General features: G+C 30.5%; 2 protein-coding genes across 9 annotated transcripts; one reads left to right on the forward strand and one right to left on the reverse strand.

The window, feature by feature from the left end:
• Nucleotides 1-712: 712 nt before the first annotated feature.
• Nucleotides 713-7,417, reverse strand: LOC114190014 (uncharacterized). Of its 2 annotated transcripts, none has more exons than XM_028078757.2 (5): nucleotides 7,278-7,417; nucleotides 4,842-4,911; nucleotides 4,576-4,724; nucleotides 1,893-1,971; nucleotides 713-1,232 (listed from the first exon to the last, which is right to left on the reverse strand). In XM_028078757.2, exons 2-5 carry the CDS (start codon nucleotides 4,879-4,881, stop codon nucleotides 1,045-1,047), a joined length of 456 nt encoding a protein of 151 aa, XP_027934558.1. In that variant the 5' UTR covers nucleotides 4,882-4,911; nucleotides 7,278-7,417; the 3' UTR covers nucleotides 713-1,044. The 2 variants fall into 2 exon arrangements, with proteins under 2 accessions (XP_027934558.1, XP_027934559.1); XM_028078758.2 differs by having other exon boundaries at nucleotides 7,323-7,373.
• Nucleotides 7,418-9,058: 1,641 nt separating this feature from the next.
• WCRKC2 (WCRKC thioredoxin 2) lies at nucleotides 9,059-15,230 on the forward strand. Of its 7 annotated transcripts, none has more exons than XM_085675647.1 (7): nucleotides 9,059-9,479; nucleotides 10,907-10,981; nucleotides 13,090-13,148; nucleotides 13,849-13,866; nucleotides 13,943-14,005; nucleotides 14,489-14,577; nucleotides 14,746-15,230. In XM_085675647.1, the coding sequence occupies exons 1-5, from the start codon at nucleotides 9,184-9,186 to the stop codon at nucleotides 13,969-13,971; spliced, it is 477 nt and encodes a 158-aa protein (XP_085531773.1). In that variant the 5' UTR covers nucleotides 9,059-9,183; the 3' UTR covers nucleotides 13,972-14,005; nucleotides 14,489-14,577; nucleotides 14,746-15,230. The 7 variants fall into 7 exon arrangements, with proteins under 7 accessions (XP_085531773.1, XP_085531772.1, XP_085531771.1 ...); XM_085675646.1 differs by having other exon boundaries at nucleotides 14,758-15,230; XM_085675644.1 differs by having other exon boundaries at nucleotides 9,060-9,479; nucleotides 13,090-13,156.
• The last annotated feature ends 5,948 nt before the right edge of the window (nucleotides 15,231-21,178 follow it).

A 21,178-nucleotide genomic window follows, 5' to 3' on the forward strand; every position in this document is an offset into this window, starting at 1 on the left:
ACAAACTTACTCATTATATTTACCTTTATGTAAATAAATTTTAAATTACAAAAAGTATATAAATTATAAAAGTAAGAAAAATTATGAGTTACAATAATATTACCAAATAAAATATGAAAAGAAAATGCTAAAAATATTTAAAAAGAATGAATAATTAATTAAAATATTAGAACAAAAATAAAAAAAGAAAAATTGGAATTACAAAATTATGAAAAAATAAAATTAAGATATAAAAAAAGAGATGCTAAAAATGTTTAAAAATAATGAATAATTAATCAAATTATTAGAAAAAATAAAACTATACAAAATTATGAACATATAAAACAATATATAAGTTGTATCAAAATACTTTGAAAATATATTTGTACCTCCATTTAAAATGGAGATTAAAAGTTGTAAATTAGTAAAAAGTAACTAAATTATAAATGAAAAAAAAATGTAAGTTATGATAACATTATGAAATAAAATTTAAATAATTTAAAGTAAAATTTTTTATTTTTATTTTAATTTTAATAAAAACAAAATTCAGTAGACTTAAAAATAATCCTATATTAAAATGTTCATTTACATAATAACATCATTATATTTATTAATATTCTGTAATTTAATACGCAAGTTTACAATATAATTCAATTATTCCGTAAAACGTGCGTATAACAAAATCTATACTATAGTTTAGTGAATCTAAATAATAGGTTCGAATACGGATATATACGCATAGTATGTAGAGACACATGCATTAAATAATCCACACAGATACAAATCTGAATACTGTTTTGAGGGAAAATCGTAATATCAAAAATTTAAATTCTAATTATATTCCTTCTATCTTTATAAACCTTCATTGAGAAAAAAAAGAAAAGAAAAGATCATAAAGCCATTCCTCAGTGATTAATTTCTATAAGCATTTGAAGTATTCCAAGTTGCTTGTGTACTTCAAAATGAATCCCTGCACTGTCTCTGTTGTATCTGTTGTAAAGTAGGAGTTTGCATCAGATTTGTAAAGTAATTTCACTCCTACAGTAAGAATCCTCATCTTGAAGATCATCTCTTGTGTTTTCTTTGCCATTGTTTCTCAATGTCCTTTAGAATATCCAGCACACCCAGAATACCCAGAAGGGGAAGACCACCGGAAAACTTACCTCCACCTCCTCCATTACCACCATTTCCATCGTCGTCTCGAGGTGGCAAACCAGGTCCATTGTTATCGAGTTTAGGGGACTTCACTTTGTCTGCCATTTCAGATAATGAAATGAATTAGCATTTTATACTCATATGGATAATGAATCATTTATGACAAAGGGTGTACTGGCATCTATAGAACATCTTAGGATATATATATATATTACTGTATAAGAGTAAAATACAATAGATTATAAGCTATAAGGTTTTACTTCAAAACAAACACAGCAGAAGAAAAACTGAAGAAGATCAGCACAACAGTCCAAAAAGTCTACTAGGAAACCCTTCTGCAACCTTTTTCCATAAATAAATAAATAAGAACACCCACAACTCTCTTCCTTTACCTTTCAGCAAAGAAGATAGCTTTGAAGCTTATAAAAGAAGTACATTTTTAAGCCTTCTAAATCCCTTAGACACTCCGAAATGTACTAGTTTGCCATAATAATCTAGTTTAGCCTTCTGCTCCTCGTACAATACATATTTGGAACGAAAGCTACCTTTTACCTCTTGACCAAAGCAAGAATTTGAAAATATATGCCGTAATTCTTAAATTATCTCAGTCCTCACCTTCACTCCTAATATAACCTAACAGTTTCACGTTATTTTAGTTATGTGGAAATTACACAGATGGATGTGCATGGGAAGAAAAGAAAAACGAAGATTACACATATAATCAAATGGTAGTGGCCAACACATTGAGAGGTTATTACCAGGTGTTATAGTCATTGACCGAGAATTGCGTGTTAGGGTCTGGGATGCACTTGCAGCTGCCGCAGCACATTTAGTATTCTGTTCACAATAAACAATCAGAGTCGTTAAAGATTTAAGCCCAGCATCAAGACTTGAACTGAAACTAGCGACAAAAATAACAATCCAAAAATCTTCTTTGATGTAAATCTCAAACTTTTTGTATTAGGATGAGAAATTCAAGATTTCAAATGATTTGAAATGCATAAGATTTGGGTCGCTTTGAGTTAAGTTTCCTTAATTTTCTAAATATTTTGTTTGGATGAATCAATTGAACTTTTTTTGAAGATTTCAAATTATTAATTTGTACAAGAAAATTTACTTTTCACTTTAAGTATTTCTTTAAAACACATATTTAAAAATTAAAATTTCAACATTAAAACTTAATATTAAGTAAAATTAGCTAATTTCTTAAATACTTGACAACATTTAATGATTTCAAAATACATTTAACTTAAATATTTAATAATTCAAAAATACAAATATTGTTGAGTGTTACATCCCTTATGATATATATATATATATAGAGAGAGAGAGAGGAGAAAGAAGTGATAGAGAAGGGAGAGGCAGTGAGTACCAACAATTTCAAGTTTTTATTTCAAATTCTATAATTTCAAGTATTTAGAAATGCTTCCACAAATTATTAGAATTTTAATTTTTTTAAAAATCATTATTTCAAAGAAAAATATTTCCAGACAAATAAAACCAAATTCCCACATAAGTTAAATTGCTGACTTAAATTTCCTCATCAAAGCATAGCATGAAAGATAAATTATTAACATGTATGAATAAATCAACACCATTTTTTGAAAACCTTACCAGACTAGAAAGTTCAAGTGGGAATCATTAACATAAAAAATAAAACAGAGCATCTCAAAACAGGTCGACAACCCAAAACTGGTTTGTATGCTGCAAACAGTTCGTACATTTTAGTTTCTCAATTTTTTATTTTAATTTAAATTAAAATAGTCTTAAGATAGAGATATAAAAAGCGTACTTAAAATTTTTACGTAAGTATACATTATTTAGTGAATTATTACTAATTTTTATTTTATTAAACATATAATCTAGTCATTTTTATTAATTTAAAATATTTAAAATCACCATTTCTCATTATTTTATTTTATTACCACAATATTGTATAATATTAAAAATCTAAATATAATTACTACTAGTTCTCTAATAACTATTACTACCGGTTTTACCACAATTAAAGCAGTTCAATCACCAGAATTATTGATCAACACAAAACACTAAGAATAAATAAACTTAATAAACAACTTAACCGACAACCAAGGGGAGTACCGAAATCACCTGTTACCCAATGCCTATCCATTTCCTTATCCCTCCAGTAGAAAAAAAAAACATCACAAAAACAAATCTTTAAATTCTCTCTTAATTAACAAGTTCTTTTGTTTCTCTGTTTTGATGTTACTTTTGAATTACAGGCAAGGAAACAGATGAGGACACGTGAATTTATTCTAGAAGGGGATGTGATATAGGATACACAATCAGAAAAAGGACTCAAAGGTGCAAGAGCAGATGTAGGAGTAGGAGGATGTTCCAAGTAATTGTTGGAAGAGAGGAGGATGGAGAATCGTATTTCAAAAGGGTGATTATTTACATGTCGGTACTGCATCATCTAGCGAAGGAGGTAGCAAAGATATATCAACACCCTCATTGTAGTGGAATGAAGGGGATACAAAGTGAATTTGTTCAGGATTTTTGTTTTTTCTGTGAAGTGGGTTGAACAATTCTGTTTTGGGGGTTAGTATCCCACTTGTTGGATATCTTGGGCAGAAACATTCTGAGATTCAGGGGTGCAAATAGAGAAAAAAATCAAGGTGAGTAGGGACCTGCAGTGACGAAAAATCAACGAGCTCCAACATAGAAAAACTTAAAAGTGGCTTGTTGGTGCGGTTTGGTGGTTTGAAAATAGAAAACCCCTTCAAAAATCTCTCTAAATTGCAACAAGGAGGGTCTTTTAATGACTCAAATACCTGTTCAGCAGCTCTCTCTTAATTGACATTTTTTTGTTTCTATGCTTTGGTGTTATGTTTGAATAGGGGTAGCGGGAAGGAGACATAGAAGGGGGTGATATGATTCTAGAAGGGGATGTAGGAAGGATAGTAGACTGAAGGGTAATAAGCTCAATGAGGGCTTGCATGTGTATGTGAGAAGATGGAAAGATGGGAAAAACGTACAGAGGGAATTTCAACTAATGAGAACAAGGAAGTAGGGGATTTAATTAAAGAATAGAAGCATAAAGATTAGAGAACTAGCTGCATTTGAACGGAAAGGATCCTGACAAGATAAGATAGAGAGGGCTCTTTATATGAATGGTTTCGTGGGTTATGGGGAGGTACTAGTACAACAGAATTCTGGGCAAGATTAGAGGTCTCCTGTATTTTCAAGAGGGTTTCCTCTCTTGTAAGGAGCCAAACTCCTATTGTTGGATAGATAATATTCATAGATTACCAGTGTTCTATCTGAACCTCACAAACTTTTCAGTTCTGACTAATTCTACTTTGCAAACAATACAGAGCATTGGATCCTCTTTACAACTACATTAAGATATACCATGCATAAAACAAACAAATAACAGATAACAAGAACCAATAGAGAAAGTGAATAAGAATAACTTACCAAAGCAGCTGCACGTCTAGTATATGATGAACTCTGCACTGTAGCAGTTTTAAGTTCTCCTTTTCTGACGTTATATGGTAAGGGTTTCAGCCCAACAATGTTTGGTCCATTACGCTTAACATCAGCTTCAGGCTGACTTCTAATACCAACTGCATGTAAAAAAGAACAATAACTTATTCCATGATTCAATCAACTTCTAAGACACTAAAGTCATGGCTTTATGTTGCTAGAAGTGAGCACTATCAAGATGTATACAATCGTAGTACCTGGTAAAAGTAGAGGTGAAAAGCCAACACTACTTGCCATAGTGATCCACTGCTTATGACCAAATGTTATCTGTTTGCATGATGAGGCAGATAACAAATTATCAGTTTCAAACAGAATATATACGATGAGCTGAGGGGTAAATGTCAAACAGGAGATGGAAAAATAAGTGCTCATAGTTGTACTTTAATTCATTCTACATCAGTGTACATATAGGCCATTTTTGAACTAATTTCTGGCAAGAATTCAGTTTAATTCACCATTGAATTATCAATGAATTATAGTGTTTTCCATCATTTGAGAAGTTGCACATAACAAGCTGTAAGAGAATATAATCCAAAATATAGTGATAAATTACAATGTAGTTTTCTAGATAAGGAGGGAAAGTTGATACTTCAAATACAATAAAAGCTACAAAAGTTTCAGTTACAGAAAAACATTTCTTTCTAGGAATTTAAATGCATCTGTTATGGTATGATGAAATAGCCCAAGAGACCCAGCAGCTAACTTTAAATAGGAAATATTGAATGAAAAACGCCAAGTCATAAAACCAAGACCTGTCCTCAAAGATTTGGCATCCAGTTGAGCACTAGACATCAAAATTAACAAACAGGAATACAGAACATTTGGACATTCATTACCAAGCTATTTCGTGTTTGTAGGATGATAAAACATTAAGAAGATAGAAGTTGAAAAAGATTACTCCAGACCAAATTTTATCAAAATATTGAATTGTCAAATTTCAATATACAACCCTAAACAAGGTAAATTGAACAAACAAAAGGGGAGTGGTGGCTATTGATTGTAGTCTCCTGTCTACAATTTTTATATGACATCAGTTTTGAATTTGACTTGACCTAATAGTTAACATAGAAAAGACCCATAGAGGTCAAAACCAGAAAGAGATAAAGTGGAAACAAAACTGAACCCGAAACTGAAACATAATCATAATAAGAAATAGGCACTGTGACCTGCTTAAACAAATTGAAATCGATCTCAAATATTTTTGTTTTCATAACTCTTAAGAAAAATGAATTTAAACCTAACTTAATCTCACAAGAACCGACTTGTAAGGTGAAATTTGCCCTCGTGTCAAGGGTTGGACTTCTCAAGCACGAACCTAGGGGGAAATCAATAGCAAGTGACATATTAGGCCCAACAAACTTGACTAAGATAAACTTTGAATGGTTGTGATACCATCTTAAGAAATGAACTTTAAGTCTAACATTGCATGAAATCAGTTTATAAGGTGATGTTTGCATTCACTTATATATTATAATTTGACCATATCTTCTGAAGATGTGGGATATCCAACAATGTTAGACTAAATAAATAATTGTTACTTTTTACAGCTGTTAACTTTTATAGCTGTCAGCTATTATTAACATTATTCCTAAGATTCAACAAATTGTTAACTCTCAGATCTTACCAATTATGATGGGATTTGAAAATTTTGCAGAACTCATTATAATTTCTAGCAATTTGAATTAAATTTTAACCAAAAATGAATTACAGTTGAGGATCAAATTCTAAAAATTCCAGAATTAGGGTGTGTTCGGGAGACATTTATCAATTTTATTAAATATTCTCTAATGTGGTAATTTTTTAAATGAAAGATTAACACAATCTTAATATCCAAATCTTTTGTTTATCTTTCCAAACATCAAACATCTCTGAATTAAAAAAAATACAAAATTTGTCCTCCCCTCCCTTCCCCTCCAAAGTCCAAAATCTCACCCCCAAACATTCCCCAAGGAAAGGATACTACAAGAGCATTATTAATCTTGATGATATTTTTCATTATTGATGTAGCAGTAAGCATGTGGCGCAATAAACTACAACTAAATTATATGTAAAACATAAAATTTTGGTTGCAAACATAGAAGCAAAATACACTGACGCAAGCCACAACAAACATAAGCAAAACGCATTTCAAAACAGCGGTCCCCAATACCATTATTGTGAGAAATTGACACAGACAATTCAAAACTCACCCTGCTCGAACAACGAACACAAACCAACAAACACAAACCCTTGGCAGCAAGAAGCAAAGAATTTCCCGAAGTCAAACAGAATTGAACCACCAAAGATAAGGATATAAGAAATAAACACACCTCATAAACAATTACAAAAATCACCAATAACACATAAGAAGGGCACAACATCATACAGACAAGGGAAACATAACTAATAATCAACCTTTCCTGGATAAGAATAAATCAAAGTGTAAATATAGTGCATAAGATTATTCTTCTTCTATTGCCTTATCATCAAGATATCATATGAAGGAATTAAGTCAATTGATTCAGGTTAAAACCGATTCTTTAGATAATGGAATAAAGTAATCCATGACAAAGAAAACAAAAGTGCGCAATTAAAACCAACATTTCAAGAAACATGCATAGGGTGTGATTGCAAGGGAGAGAAGAGAAGATTACATTCGTACGAGAGAGATGATTGTGTTGTGTTGTGGCTAGAGTTACCTTTCCTTTTGCTGTGTTTTGGGGTTCAAAAATGGAGAATGAATTTCATTGGGAAAGAAACTGGGTTAGGTATGAGATGTTTCTAGAACAAAAATAACCCATATAAATGATGTAATGATGTTATTTTAATATTTTCATTATATTGATGAATAAAAGTAGAGAATGTATCAAATTATAAACTATAAATCACAATTATATATATGTTTAAAAATATTTATTTGCTATAAATTTCAACTATATGGAGACCATTTTTTTTATTTAAAAATTGATATGAATTTAAATGCTATGATGTGATAATTGTTCAATAACTCAGTTAAAAAAAGCTACCTTAACTTATTGAAGGAAATTTAAATTTTCAAATCATATTTTATAAAAATTTAAGTTAATTTTATTTTGAAATATAAATTTTAGAATTATTAAATGGTATTATATGCTTAAATATTTGATTAATGATTGTGCAGTGTCAAACTTTTACACTATCAATAAAATAAATTATCAATCACTAATATAAGATTGTGATTATAAAAGTTTAAAAAATGATCATACATTATTGTGTGATTAAATGGTAGAGAAAAAATCTTATAGATATTTACTCATGCTTTTGTTTATAAGTGTGCACTTTATTGGATAAGTAGCTAATTTAGATAAATTTAAAATGCAAAAGAGATTACCTTATTTTTCTTTGTTTGAAAAACCAATTACTAAGTTGAAAAAAAAAAATGAAAAAAACTTTTACTTTCTGTAATTTTATAATTTTAATTTAGGTTTAATTTTATTATAAATTTATATATTTTCAATTAAATCTTTATTATTTTTATTATATAAAATAATTTAAACTTTTATAACTTTTAAATGAAATTTAATTATTTTATTTTATTTAATTAGCCTACGTGGTTAATTCAATATTTGACTTTGTTTTTTGATATATTATATAAAAAAAATTGAGTTTTATGATTAATATAAAATACTATTATAATTAATATACATAATTTTATTATTTTAATTATATATATATATATATATATTAAATATCATATGTTTTAATTAGTATAGACATAATGAAAAAACCACATTATTTAATTAATAAAGTTAAATAATTAAAAATACTAAAAACCATAACAAGTATTTAATAAATAAATTTTGAAATAAAAAATTTGTTACATATACTTAAATTTATAAAAAAACTAAAAATATAATTAAATTTTTAATTTAAAATTAATTTTATACAATTAAATATTTGATGAAACAAATATATTAAAAGCTTGAAGAAAAGTTTATCCTAATAAGACCTAAACCTCATTACAAAGGTTCATAGTGATACACCTAGGACATGTAAGATCTCTATAGAGTTTTCTTTAGCAGTTAAAATTATAATTAATTTAGATTTTAAAATAATTATGATGATTAAAAGTAACATTATATAATAGTTATCTATACTATTATATTATATAAAAGATATATTTTTTATAAATGTCATTTTTTTTAATTCTTACGTTACATTTTTTTACTTTTATCAACAAAAACATTTCCATTGTTTAACATTAATACAAAATATAATTAGATAATGTTAATGATTTAGAACTGGATATGATTCTTGTATAATATTATTACATCTTATAATCTGTTAAAAGCACAATTATTTCTGAATAGTAATTTATTAAACTTATTGCTTTAAAAGATTTTTCTCAAAACTATACTACCATGTTAGATATTTTGAAACCTAAATAAACTGATTTTGAAAAGTGAGAGAAATGGTGATATAAACCAAATTCAAAGCCTCCTTCACTATTTGTTGTGTTTGACCAAGTAACAGCGATATTCTCTCCGTTCCCGTCAGGCCGTTCCGTTGTCCTTCTCTGCAATGTCACACCATCTTCGCACTCTTCAACTTCCACCACTCTCCCCGAAAATCCCAACGACCAATCCACATTCTTTCTCCCTCCATTGCTTCCGCTCCGGCTTCAGGTTTGGCTTCCATTCTTCCGTCTCCTGCGGATGCGCGCGCCAAACCTCTCCGGTTCGGTTCAGTCATCAAGCGTCCTTGCAAGAGGAAGGAAAACCTGTTTCCCTTTACCTTCAACCTGTCTCAAGCGAAACTCACTTTGATCTTCTCCTCGATCAGGCTCAAAGGCTCCACCAAGCTGTCGTTGTGGTTTGGTAGGTTCCTTCTTCCTTAAGACTCTTTTGACTTTTCTTCAAATTTTTAATATGTTTTTTTTAGATGAGTCTTTCCTTATCAACTTGAGAAAAATATGAAAGAAAAAAAGAATTTGACTTATCTTAACTTCTGGATAGATTAATTTGTAGGCATTGTCTTGTGTAGTTTTTCTTAAATTTTTACATTTTAACATGTAATTTTAGATTTTGATGAAGGGAATTGCATTTTCTTGTTTATAAAGTATAGTTTTCTGTTACTGAAAAAAAAAGTAAAAAAAGAAGGAAAAAAAAGGAAAATGATGAAGTAACTCCAAAATATGATTTTTTTTTTCCATTTTGGTTGATACTTGAGAAGTAAAAAGCTTAAAATAACAGTATATCAAAATTAAATTATTGTTATTGTTATTCATGACTTTTTGGACTCTTGTTTCCTTTTTGAAACTTCTGATATTTCAAGTTTCAGGCTAGGAGCTTTGTAGGGAAACAGAAGTATTTGTCAATCTTATTTAGAGAGAGATTTGATCTAAAGGGAAGATAACAAGATATATGAATATGTATGGGGTGATGTGCTCTTGAGTCTGGCCTATTGTAATTGTGGGCCTTACAGAAACATTTTCTAGAAGTAATTGAGCATCACTCTATCTATTTAGTTTTTTTTTTTTTTTTGTTTAAGTGAACACATTAATCAAACTAAATTTTGGTAATCAAACCATGGTTATACTTACAGGTTTGTGTAGTTAAAATTATCATTAGTAATAGCAATTTTTTTGTCTGAACAAAAGCAATCTTAATAATTGAGAATTTAACTTGCTAAAAATCAACTAGTGACGCTCTTGGATGGGGGAGGCTATGTAATAATCAGGCACCAGCTTGTCTGTTTGATGAATGTTAGCAGTGCCATTGTTTAATCACAAGATTTAGTCTTTTATTAGTGGGCGAAGGGCGTCTTTGAATGTGTTTCTCCATAAAAGCTTTTAGAAGAGAAAAAGATAAAATTGGCTTCTCTATAAGTTAAAATTAAATTATGCACAAGTTCAAAGTAAAAATTTGGAGAAGTTACATGAGAGAGCTAATCAGCTGATGCATAAACTAATCTTAACTTGACAAGTCAAGTTCATTTTTGTTTTTCTTATTTTAATTTCCTAGAAGTTTTTATGGAAAGATCGTCCAAACAGGTCTAAAATCCAAGTAGTTTTTACTAAATGATACAGGATGCCAGTTCTATTTAATGGATCCTGTACGAATTTCTTCTAATATTAGCCAGTTTCATGGAAAAAGTGTGCCAATGGTAATCTGAGTTTTAGTTCTGAGTTTTATGTATAGTATTATACATTACATAAAATATAAACTTATTTGTTTCATTTGTCTGATTAGTGAATATTTATTTTACAATTATGGCCTTTGAGGTGAGATTCCTTGGTTTGTAGGATGGCAAATTGGTGCAGAAAATGTATATACTTAAAACCAAAATTGGAAAAGTTGGCAGCAGAATATTATCCAAGGTGAGATTACATTTGTTTTCCTCTATCGCGCAAAACTAGAATAATTTCTGAGCATATGTTCATTTATATGTGTGCTTAACCTAATGGAATCAGACTATGATACATTGACCAGTGTCAGGGAGTTTTCTTTTATAATCCTTACCGTGGACTGAAAATTTTCTCTGGTATTATTTAATGTACTATAGTCTATAAAAGTCCATCTTGAAACATAAATCTCTGTTTTGAACAAGAGTCTTTGAGAGAAACTGTGTCATGTTTGCATGCAATCCAGCTTATTTACCTACAAGTGCTTTAACTACAAGTCTTAGTCAAGGACTTGTGTAGTTGATTTACATTCGAAGATGTGCTAAATATGCTAATGATCTAGATTAGTATTTTAAAGCTGAAGCTTATTAAGCTTGCAACATATTAAAGGAAATATGAACACAACAGAATATGGGGTTTCATCCAAATTCCTGGTTTCACATCCATTGATACTTTCCTGTTTTATTGGTAGATTCAAATTTTGACTATAATAATCCAATAATGCTGAGATATGCGGAGTAATTTTTTTTTTTAAATAGGAAACTAGGAAAGTTCTAAATTAATGAGTGTGTATGTTTGTTTTCTAAATTTTAAGTAATGTAGTAAGGGAGAGTTTGCAACTTTGTCTGCTGAAGTTGTAATAGCAGAGGAAAAAGGTATAAAACTTCATGCTTTCAAAAGTTTGAGAAAGGGTTTGCAGCTTTTTTCTTTTAATAAATTGTGCTGTATATGTGATGTGTTTATAATGCTTTACCTTATTGTACTAATTATCAATAAGCGTAGAATGGGATGTGACATTCTCCGAAAACTGAAACCAAATGAGGCTGAAATCTTAAAAGAGCCCAGGCCCTCTCAACTAACGAGGTCAGGCTAATTTCATTCTCATGGAATAATAAGATTTTGTTGATGTCCTTGGCAGATAACTATTAGAGATCTTTGACTATTACTCTCCTCATTCCTCAACCTTTGTCCAGCTTTCTTCTTGGCATACTATCAATCCTATCATGTACGGATCGAGAATGACCCAGACTTCTTAACCATTCTCTCCAGTTATCACCTCAATCCCAACCCAGTCATTTCAGAACTGGATTTCATACAAGTAACACACGGTGTACTAGTGCTCAAAGTGTTTCAATCTACACCTATTTGAGAGCAGAATAGAGATCAATCCAATAACTTCAACTGACACTTGAAATCATTAAAGAAGCACTGTATTTTCCGTAACTCTTTTTGAAACCATTTCTGACAGCTAACCACAACTAAACAACAAAGTACAAATCCCCTGATAATTTTTTAGAATATCTGCGAAGAAAAATGGCAAAGGTACATCTGAACCACTTTCATCGAAGACACAACAACTATATCTCCCAAGCCATGAAACTACAATAACATAATTACGATCTGCCACATCTCTACAGTAAAATATACCAAAATCTGAACCACCAACTGTCAGATTCAACTAGCTGATAAATGTCACCAGCTACATTATTAGGCTTGGGCAGCTAGCCCTCTCTACCATCAAGCTCTATCATTACCAACCGGGTCATGACATATCTAAAATGTAACAGAAGCACTTAACCTGAAAGGAACATGGGATTGCACAGGACTGGTTTTGATTTAGAAACAAAATGAAAACCTAAGATACAATAGACAATGGAATTCCATGTGAACTTAGTACGGACAATAGATACAGCTCATGGTCGATGGTAATGCTCAAATAGTGTCTTGAAATAGAGTAATTGAGAAGCTATGTATATTGTGTATAAATGGTCCATTTTATGCTACCTGTGCTTTAAGCTAAAAATCTAGAAATGTTAACTGCAGATCAAATTGACAGCTATAACTGCAACATCATTGTAGCTGCTTGAGATTTTGAGATGTGTTTAGTATGATAATGATTGAAAGATACTCATAAGCTACTGAATCTAGGTTGATGCACAAGATGTTAATGTATTACTGAGCTATTTGTATTTTAGAGCATAGAGATGATACCTTGCATGTGTAATTGTTTGGTTATGTTATGATATTATGATAAGGCTTATCAACTCATTAATCTAGGATTTGTTTATGTGGATGTCATGCAGATTGCAGTTCTACACTGTTGATGTTAATACAGTTTCACACAAACTTGTTGCTCGTGCAGGTGTGACTGTGAGTTTCTCGTAGCTTCCCCTTATGTTCTTTCTCTTTCAATTGTATGTATTAAAAATTGTCTGATTTTTTTACATCTTGAATTTATCAATGTCTTTCCATGAACAGATGTTGCCATGTGGGTACTTCATGTCTGCCTGTTAGAAAAACCTATATAGAAACTTGTTGGATAAATATGTTTAGTTTCCATAATTTTCTTTAAATTATGCCTTTACATCATATGCATTCGTGCTTGGCGAAATTGTTCTGGTATCTTTAATTAATATATGTTTTGGAGAAGACCAATCAAACTCCTGGAAAGAAGAGTTGATCATGTGGATCAAGGAAAATGCTATAGAATTTTTCTGTAAAAGGCCTTTGTCTAAATGAACTTTCTGAAAACATGGCAGGACAATGCTGTATTTTGAATTTTGATCCATGTCCCACTTAATGGGAAAGGCTTTTGTTGTGATTATTTTTGTTTGTTCTTTGAATTTTTTACTCAGGAGCACCTGAGGAAAATGTGTGGTTTTTTGAACCTCTCACTAGCAAGATATGATAATTACAATATACCTCTGCCTGATTAGTCTAACAATTGATATGCAACCATTATATTCGTTTCAACTAAATTTGCTATGTAGACATTTTATCTTGATACTTATTAGATTCCATTTTTCATGTATTCATATGTCGTCGGCTCTCAATTACTGCAGAAAATGCCAACCATACAAGTAAGCACATTTTTGTTTGATTTGATTAATTTATTATATTCTTCTCTGTCAGTGATTTAAATGAATGTTGTTGCAGCTTTGGAAGGACGGCAAGAAACAAGCTGAAGTTATTGGTGGCCATAATAAAGCACATATAGTAGTAAGTGAGGTTCAGGAGATGATTGAGAATGAGTGACAAGTTTTAGTGCAGTGGACTTATTTTCCGCTATTTTGATCTATTTTATCAAATGGTTTTACATTACTGCATTTTTTTTTACCAGTCCGTGTATAAAATAAAAAAAATATTATGTTGCCATTTTTTCTTTTTTATTTACCTAAAACCATTACTTTTAAAGTATCTTACTTACGTTAAAAGGTGTTCAAATCCTTATAGTTGAGGTAATGTGAGATATCTCCTGATATTCGGATCTTTGTCTTATTGAATGAGATTTAAAATTTTATAGTTTCCTCTTCTAAAGTTTTTTTTCCCTTCTTTCTTACGTTAAAAACATTTGAGGTGTATGAGATGAGGATAAGTGGTCTGTTGTCAAATATTTGATGTATACCTCAATACGAAAGATGAAAGTTAGAGCTGGTTAAGCTATTATTACATCGCGAGCTCTAAAAACAATTGTCAAATTAGGACTGTTCATGTGAAGACCCTGTTCAAATGTAACAAGATTGCATGGAGATGGATTTCTTGGTGACCATCACCTTCAAATGCACAAAAAGGTACCCTGTGCTATCTTTTTCTGTTTTGAATGTTAAGCACACAATGATCATAGTCACTTTAATTTCTCATTTACTTCCACTTGACCATCTTATTTCCTTCTTACTTTTTTCTCCCGTGTATATCAAAACTTATAGTTTTCCATTCCGTTAAGTGACATGGTTGTTAAGTCTACATTGCAGTCGCTAGTGGCGCATCTCGGGTTTAGGCCAAAGGACAAGTTGGAATTTGACATGTGGGTACTGTTTATGGAAACCACAGAAGTTTTTTCCCCTCTTATAGCTGCATGGCATCCAAGAACTAACATTCAAAGCCCCAACCAAGTCAATGAATGACACGACCAATTGAGTCGTGTGTGGAGTGGAGTTGCAACAAACTTTGAACCAAGCCACAATTTTCCTTCCACAGGGTCACAAATCTTACCACCAAACTCATCCTGCTAAACAACTTTATACCTTAGTGTCAGCTTCAGCACTATTGATCTGAAGTACTCAAATCTCTCTGACCTGGAATAAATGACCTTTCTTTGGGTTTCTCTCTCTTTATTGTATGACTTTGTAATGGCTTCTCACCAGCATGACGTGGCCTGAAGAAAGTTAGTGCAATATGGCTACTTATTTCTTCAATTCATTGAAAGTCCAAGTTACAATTCTAATTAGGCTATCAAGTTTTTCCTTCGGAAGTCTAACCTTGGTTTAGACGAGGAATTTTCAACAATTTTAAAAAATTGAAATACATAAAATTTGAATTACTTGCAACTGAATTTTCTCATTTTTTTAAATAGTTTGTTTGGATTGAATAATTAAAATATCTTATATTACAATTTTTTTTTGGATAAAGCAATTTAATTTATATTTTTGAGGCAAACTCAACTCATTCTGAATCCTACTTAAGTTAGTTCGACCTTCGATCCGGACTTGCTAGATTTGACATTTAGTTTGAGTTGACAATTTGGCTTGATCTTTAGTCCTGGTTACTCAACTCTTCTTTTAACTTAGGTTCAATTTGGGTTAACTTAACTTTTGATTTGAATTGACTCGAGTTGACTTTCGACTCCTAATGACTTTGCTTGACCTTCGGTCGAGGTTGACTCAGCTTGACCTCTAACCCAAGTCGACTCTACTTAACTTTCGACTTAGGGCAACTTTGTTCAACCATCGACCTAGATCGACTCAATACAACTTTCAGTCCATACTAACTCGACTTAACCTTTTGTCTGGATAACTCATTATTGTCTTCCATAATAGTAATTATGTGACTAAATTTTTCTTTAAAAACAATACCTTAGAAGTAACACATGGCCATTTTGTTCTTGCTAAATACAATTATAACACTTGTGTCAAATATTTTATTTATATGAACTAATTTAATTAAGAAATTTCCATGAAATAATAAATAATGTAAGTTTGACCAAATATTTTCACTTGATTAAATTTTAAAAGAAATATTCAGTAAACAAATACAATAAAACAAATAAGTTTATCTTCCACGATAATCTCTACAGGAAAACTAAGATATATATATATATATATATATATATATATATATATATATATATATATATATATATATATATATATATATCACACTAGTAGAGTTTGTACATGGTAAGAAGTTTGACCTTATTTGCTTACAAATGAGTAAAGGAATGCTAAAGACCCTTACAAGAAGTGACACATGTGATTGGGACATATGAAAGTTACAACCTTTGTAATTAAGTGTATAAACTTGCGAAGTACCGAAATTATCAGTTAGTTAAGTAGATGTATGTATCTTCGTATCTCTATTCACCTTTCTATTGGACTCATGAAACTTGTATACATTTCTACAGACTTCTAAAACATTCTAGATCCTTCTTAAAATTTTTACAAATTATTTTGCTTCCTAATTTCTTCAAACCTTTTAAGTTTTCTCCATATGTTACTTCTTGATGGTTGCCAATTCTTAATATTCTTTTCTTCAAACATTTTATAGTGCTTAATGTCCACATGAATTAGTGATCTATATCTTAAGAAGGATATCCCCAACCTCATTTCAAATCACCAAAAATTTATACAAAATGCATACTCATGGGAGTGTAGTGTTTGGATGGAACAAAATTCGACCCAGTGTATTGCATTTGACATATTATATAACTTTATGACGATATTTAAGAATGCACAACTCAATAAAATATGTTTCTAATATGGGTAAATTTAATATTTTTACATCAAATTTTGTACAATAATTTTCATTAATTTATGACATTACTTTTTTTTTTTCATCACAACTTATGGAGCAATTGAGCCTAACTTTAATTATTATTACAAACATAATAAGTAATAAGGGTTGAAAAATGAAGAATCAACAAATGATTGAATAGCATTCGTGAACAAGTCGATACTTGCATGAGATGACGGATTACACCGGGACACGTGACAATCAACCTAGTGATATATATATATATAACTTAAATATATTTTTAATTTTTAAACAATTTAGTTCTCAAATTTTAAAAACGAATAAATATAATTCTCTTATTCCAATAACATTATTTTCTTTTATGTGTTAAAAATATTTTAGAGTGACATTTGGATCGAAATGTGTCAAAAATGATGTAAACAGTTTAAAATAATCAAAAACATAATTTAGTATGTAAAAAAATTCACATAGTTAAATTAGAAAGAAATAATATATATATATATATATATATATATATATATATATATATATATATATATATATATATATATAAACAAGGCTTAAATATACATTTGGTCCATATTTTTGTTCTTTTTATTCAATTTAATCTTTATTTTTGTTTTGTGTTCAATCATTTTCGTAAAATTTTGGTAAATTTGATCATTTTCACTAACGGTGTTTAAATGGTTAACGTTTTTTAACAATACATGTCACGTGTCAGTTCCTGCTTTTTTCTTTAATTTTGTAATTTTTTTAATTTCAAAAAAATTGTCCACGTGTCAAGTTACAATTGTGCCACGTGTCAATGTTAGTGCTGCATGTTAATGTGTGGTTGTATTATTTGTATTTGTTCAATTTAGTATCAATATTCGTTATTTTTATTTAATTCAGTCCCTATATTCGTTATTTTTATTTAATTTAGTCCCAAATTTTGTTAAAATGGAACAATTTAATTTTTTAAAATTGACATTATTATTAGTTATTTTTTAAATTTAATTATAAATTATAATATTTAATTATAAATTGAATATAATTTTTAGATTCAATTGTTAAATAAAATATAATTATTTAAATATTATTAAAATTTTAAAAATCTATATTAACATTTTTAAAATTGACATTTAAATCTAAAATATTTAATATTTTTATTGTATTTTAGATATTAAAATCTAAAATATTTTATATTTAAATGTTAATTTTTCAAATATTAGTTTACTTTTCTAAAATATTTTTAATATCAATTTTAAAAGTATTTTAGAATATAAATATTAGAAAAAAATATAATAATTATATTCTTATAATATTTTAAATAATTATATTCTATTTAGCAATTAAATATAAAAATTTTATTCAATTTATAATTAAGTTTAATAATTTATAATTGAATTTAAAAAATTATAAATTCAAATGTCAATTTGTAAGGCCCAGTTTTTCTGCCCTAACATTTTAAGGGTTGCCTTACAACTGTTGGGCCTAAAGGCTGGCCCAAAGGATAAAACCATTCCTAGCTGCCCTAACTCACATTTTCCACTCATTTCAGAGAACCTAGAACTGCAGCCGTCAACCTCTCTGCTAAGGTTTGCTTCCACTGTTACGTTGAGCTAAGAGAACTCGTTGCTCCACGTAAGTATCCCTTTCTAGTTCATGCTGGTTCCCTTTTAATCATCTTTCGTATTTCCAATTAGGATCCTTTGTTAACCTCATCTACTGGTTCTATTCCACCTTTATTTCAGTCTCGTAGTTCATCCCTATAGTTGCTGTGCTCATAGTCGTGTCGTTAGGGTCCTTACTAAACTTTTTCCAGGTACGGGGAAGTTAGAGTTTTGGGTCTTGAATGATTTTTTTCTAGCTGATTTAGAGTTTATTGGGTGTTGTATGAACTATATGATTGTGATGAATGTGTGAACGACCTTGTACTGTTATTTAGGTGCGAGCATGTGACTGTTGCAGGAGAAACAGTGGCGAGATCTGTTACTCTCGCCCAGGCGAGACTTGCAGGAGCAAACCAGGGGTTTCACAAACCCTCGCTTAGGCAGAGAGCTCTGGTTTTGAGCGAGGCACTGTCTTGCTCAAGTGAGAGTCACTCGCCTAAGCGAAGAGGAGTGAAAACTTTGGGACGCTACTGTGGTTTAGCCCAAGCGAGGGACCTCAGTTTTGGGCGTGGGGTTGTCTCGCTCAGGCGAGGCAAGGCTCGCCTAAGCGAGCCTGCGAGAACTCCCAGCACCTGTCGCGATCTCACCTAAGTGAGGGTCTACCGCCTAAGCGAGAGCACCCCTCTCTCCTGAGCAATAGCTCTTGGCTTGAGCGATATCCGCTGCAGGTTGGATGGTTTTCTTCAATTGGTAATTGGATTGTTGGTTTATGATGTATTTTGTATGATGTATGAACTCTGTGAAATGAAATGCATGGTATGTTTCGTATTATAAATTGGATAGACGTGATTGAGGGATCTTGGCATGCGAAATTAATGAGTGGGTTGGAAATCAAAGAGGCGTGGTATTGGTATGAGGTGAGGCCCTATATTCATGGAGGGGTAATAACCAGTGGTATAGATTCGACATGTGATACGAATGAGGATTGATTTTCAGAGGTTGGTATGAAATCATAAGCATGATTAGTGTGCTCTCTTATTATTGAATTATGATTGGTCCGTGTCAGTGTGTAATTCCTTGGAGTCTCTAGGTGAGGCTTTCGGGGTCACGCTTCAGTGGTCGGGACGTAATTCCATGGTCCCTGTTAGTGGGTGTTCATGGTGGTGCCCCATCTATATGGTCTGGTAAGGATTCAAGGTAAGGTTGCATCTTGACACTCTAAGGAGTCAGTTAGTCTCACTTAGAACAGACTGACTCCTGTGGTGAGAGTAGCAGGAGGCTTGTAATACATTAAGGGCTAACCTTGTGGTGAGGGAAATTGATTCATTGTAACACTTGTAACACATAACTTGGGGGTGAGCAGCTCGGGGGTGAGCAGAGGTATCCACCACAAGTGCAAGCATCCGTTGAAAATCCGACCAGACTATATGTATCCGGATGAGTCGAGTCAGTGTCTAGTGTATTGTTTGAAAAGTTATAACATGTTTGGATGATATATGAAATGCTTGGATTGTGTATTGGCATATAACTACTTGATGAATTGTTTTACTCTAGCTTACCCTGTTTGTTGTCTGGTTGTCTTGTATGTGGCTCTTCTCTTTTGCGATGATCATCAATTTATTGATGGGAGCAGATGTGCGAGGTCCTCGCGGTCAACAGGGGAATGGTGACTCTGCTGCTTAGCCATCTGGGCTGGATTTTCTTTTTCTCCGAGCTTTCTTTTACGGCCACGACCCATGTATTGGCTGTCCTTTAAACTTCCAGTTCGTTTCAGTTAAATTTCTGTATCTGCTTAGTTCGATATCGTTGTATGCCTTGATTCATCGTACGACGTTTAGTGGAAACTTTAAGACTGCGCTACTTTATTATTTTATTGTGACATTTCCTTTAATTACGACTATTAATTAAATGGGGTGTTAAACAATTTTAGAAAAAATATTAATATAATTTGTATAAAAGATATTAAATTTAGTATAAATTTGATAGGGACAAAATTGATTTATTTTAACAAAAATTGGGATTAAATTAAACAAAAATAACAAATATAGAGACTAAATTGAACAAAAAAAATAATACTACCACAAACTGACACGTGGCACAATTGTGACTTGACACATGGATAATTTTTTTGAAATTAAAAAAATTTAAAAGAAATTTAAAAAAATTTAAAAAATATCAGAAAAACCAGGAGCTGACACATGACATACTGTTCAAAAACGTTAACTATTTAAATACAGTTAGTGAAAATGACCAAATTGAATAAAATTTGACGAAAATGAAAACCTAATTGAAGACAAAACGAAAATGAGGATCAAATTGAATAAAAACAACAAAAGTAGGAACTAATGTGTATTTAAGTATATTTAAGTCTATAAACAGAAATCATAAAAAAAAAATCTATTATCACATACTTAATACAATGAAAAATTCAACAATTTTTAAACTTCAACTTTAAATCATTAAATAAATATTAAACTTTATTACATGTATCATGATTTTATAATTATATCATCAATAATTTTTTCCCTTTTACTAATTTCTATACAATATCTCTAACATTAATAATATTGAATATTTACCTTTAAATGAAACTATTAAAATAAATGACGTAAAAACTGCACAAACCCATTAAAATTGAGGACATTTTAACTTAAAAAAAACCAACAACTTTTCTTCTTCACATATTTCATTAAAACTTTAATTTATTAATATGAAGGAATTATCGAATTTTATATTAATAATTAAAAATGTACTATTCTAGTATTTCACATATATATTATCAAAAATGTCATTAATTAATTAATCTAATAATAAAATTAATAATTTAATT

Source organism: Vigna unguiculata, chromosome 7, assembly GCF_037176805.1.
Source record: "Vigna unguiculata cultivar grain cowpea cultivar isolate G323 ecotype 2 chromosome 7, ASM3717680v1, whole genome shotgun sequence".
Lineage (NCBI taxonomy): Eukaryota > Viridiplantae > Streptophyta > Magnoliopsida > Fabales > Fabaceae > Vigna > Vigna unguiculata.

Excerpts from the sequence above, each read along its gene's own strand:
- LOC114190014 (XM_028078757.2), bottom strand. The coding sequence starts at position 4,881 with ATGGCAAGTAGTGTTGGCTTTTCACCTCTACTTTTACCAG. Across the intron at positions 1,972-4,575 it reads CTAGACGTGCAGCTGCTTTG|AATACTAAATGTGCTGCGGC; the intron begins GTAAGTTATTCT and ends TATTGTGAACAG. Across the intron at positions 1,233-1,892 it reads GTCAATGACTATAACACCTG|ACAAAGTGAAGTCCCCTAAA; the intron begins GTAATAACCTCT and ends CTGAAATGGCAG.
- WCRKC2 (XM_085675642.1), top strand. The coding sequence starts at position 9,184 with ATGTCACACCATCTTCGCACTCTTCAACTTCCACCACTCTCCCCGAAA. Across the intron at positions 9,480-10,906 it reads CAAGCTGTCGTTGTGGTTTG|GATGGCAAATTGGTGCAGAA; the intron begins GTAGGTTCCTTC and ends CTTGGTTTGTAG. Across the intron at positions 10,982-13,089 it reads GCAGCAGAATATTATCCAAG|ATTGCAGTTCTACACTGTTG; the intron begins GTGAGATTACAT and ends GATGTCATGCAG.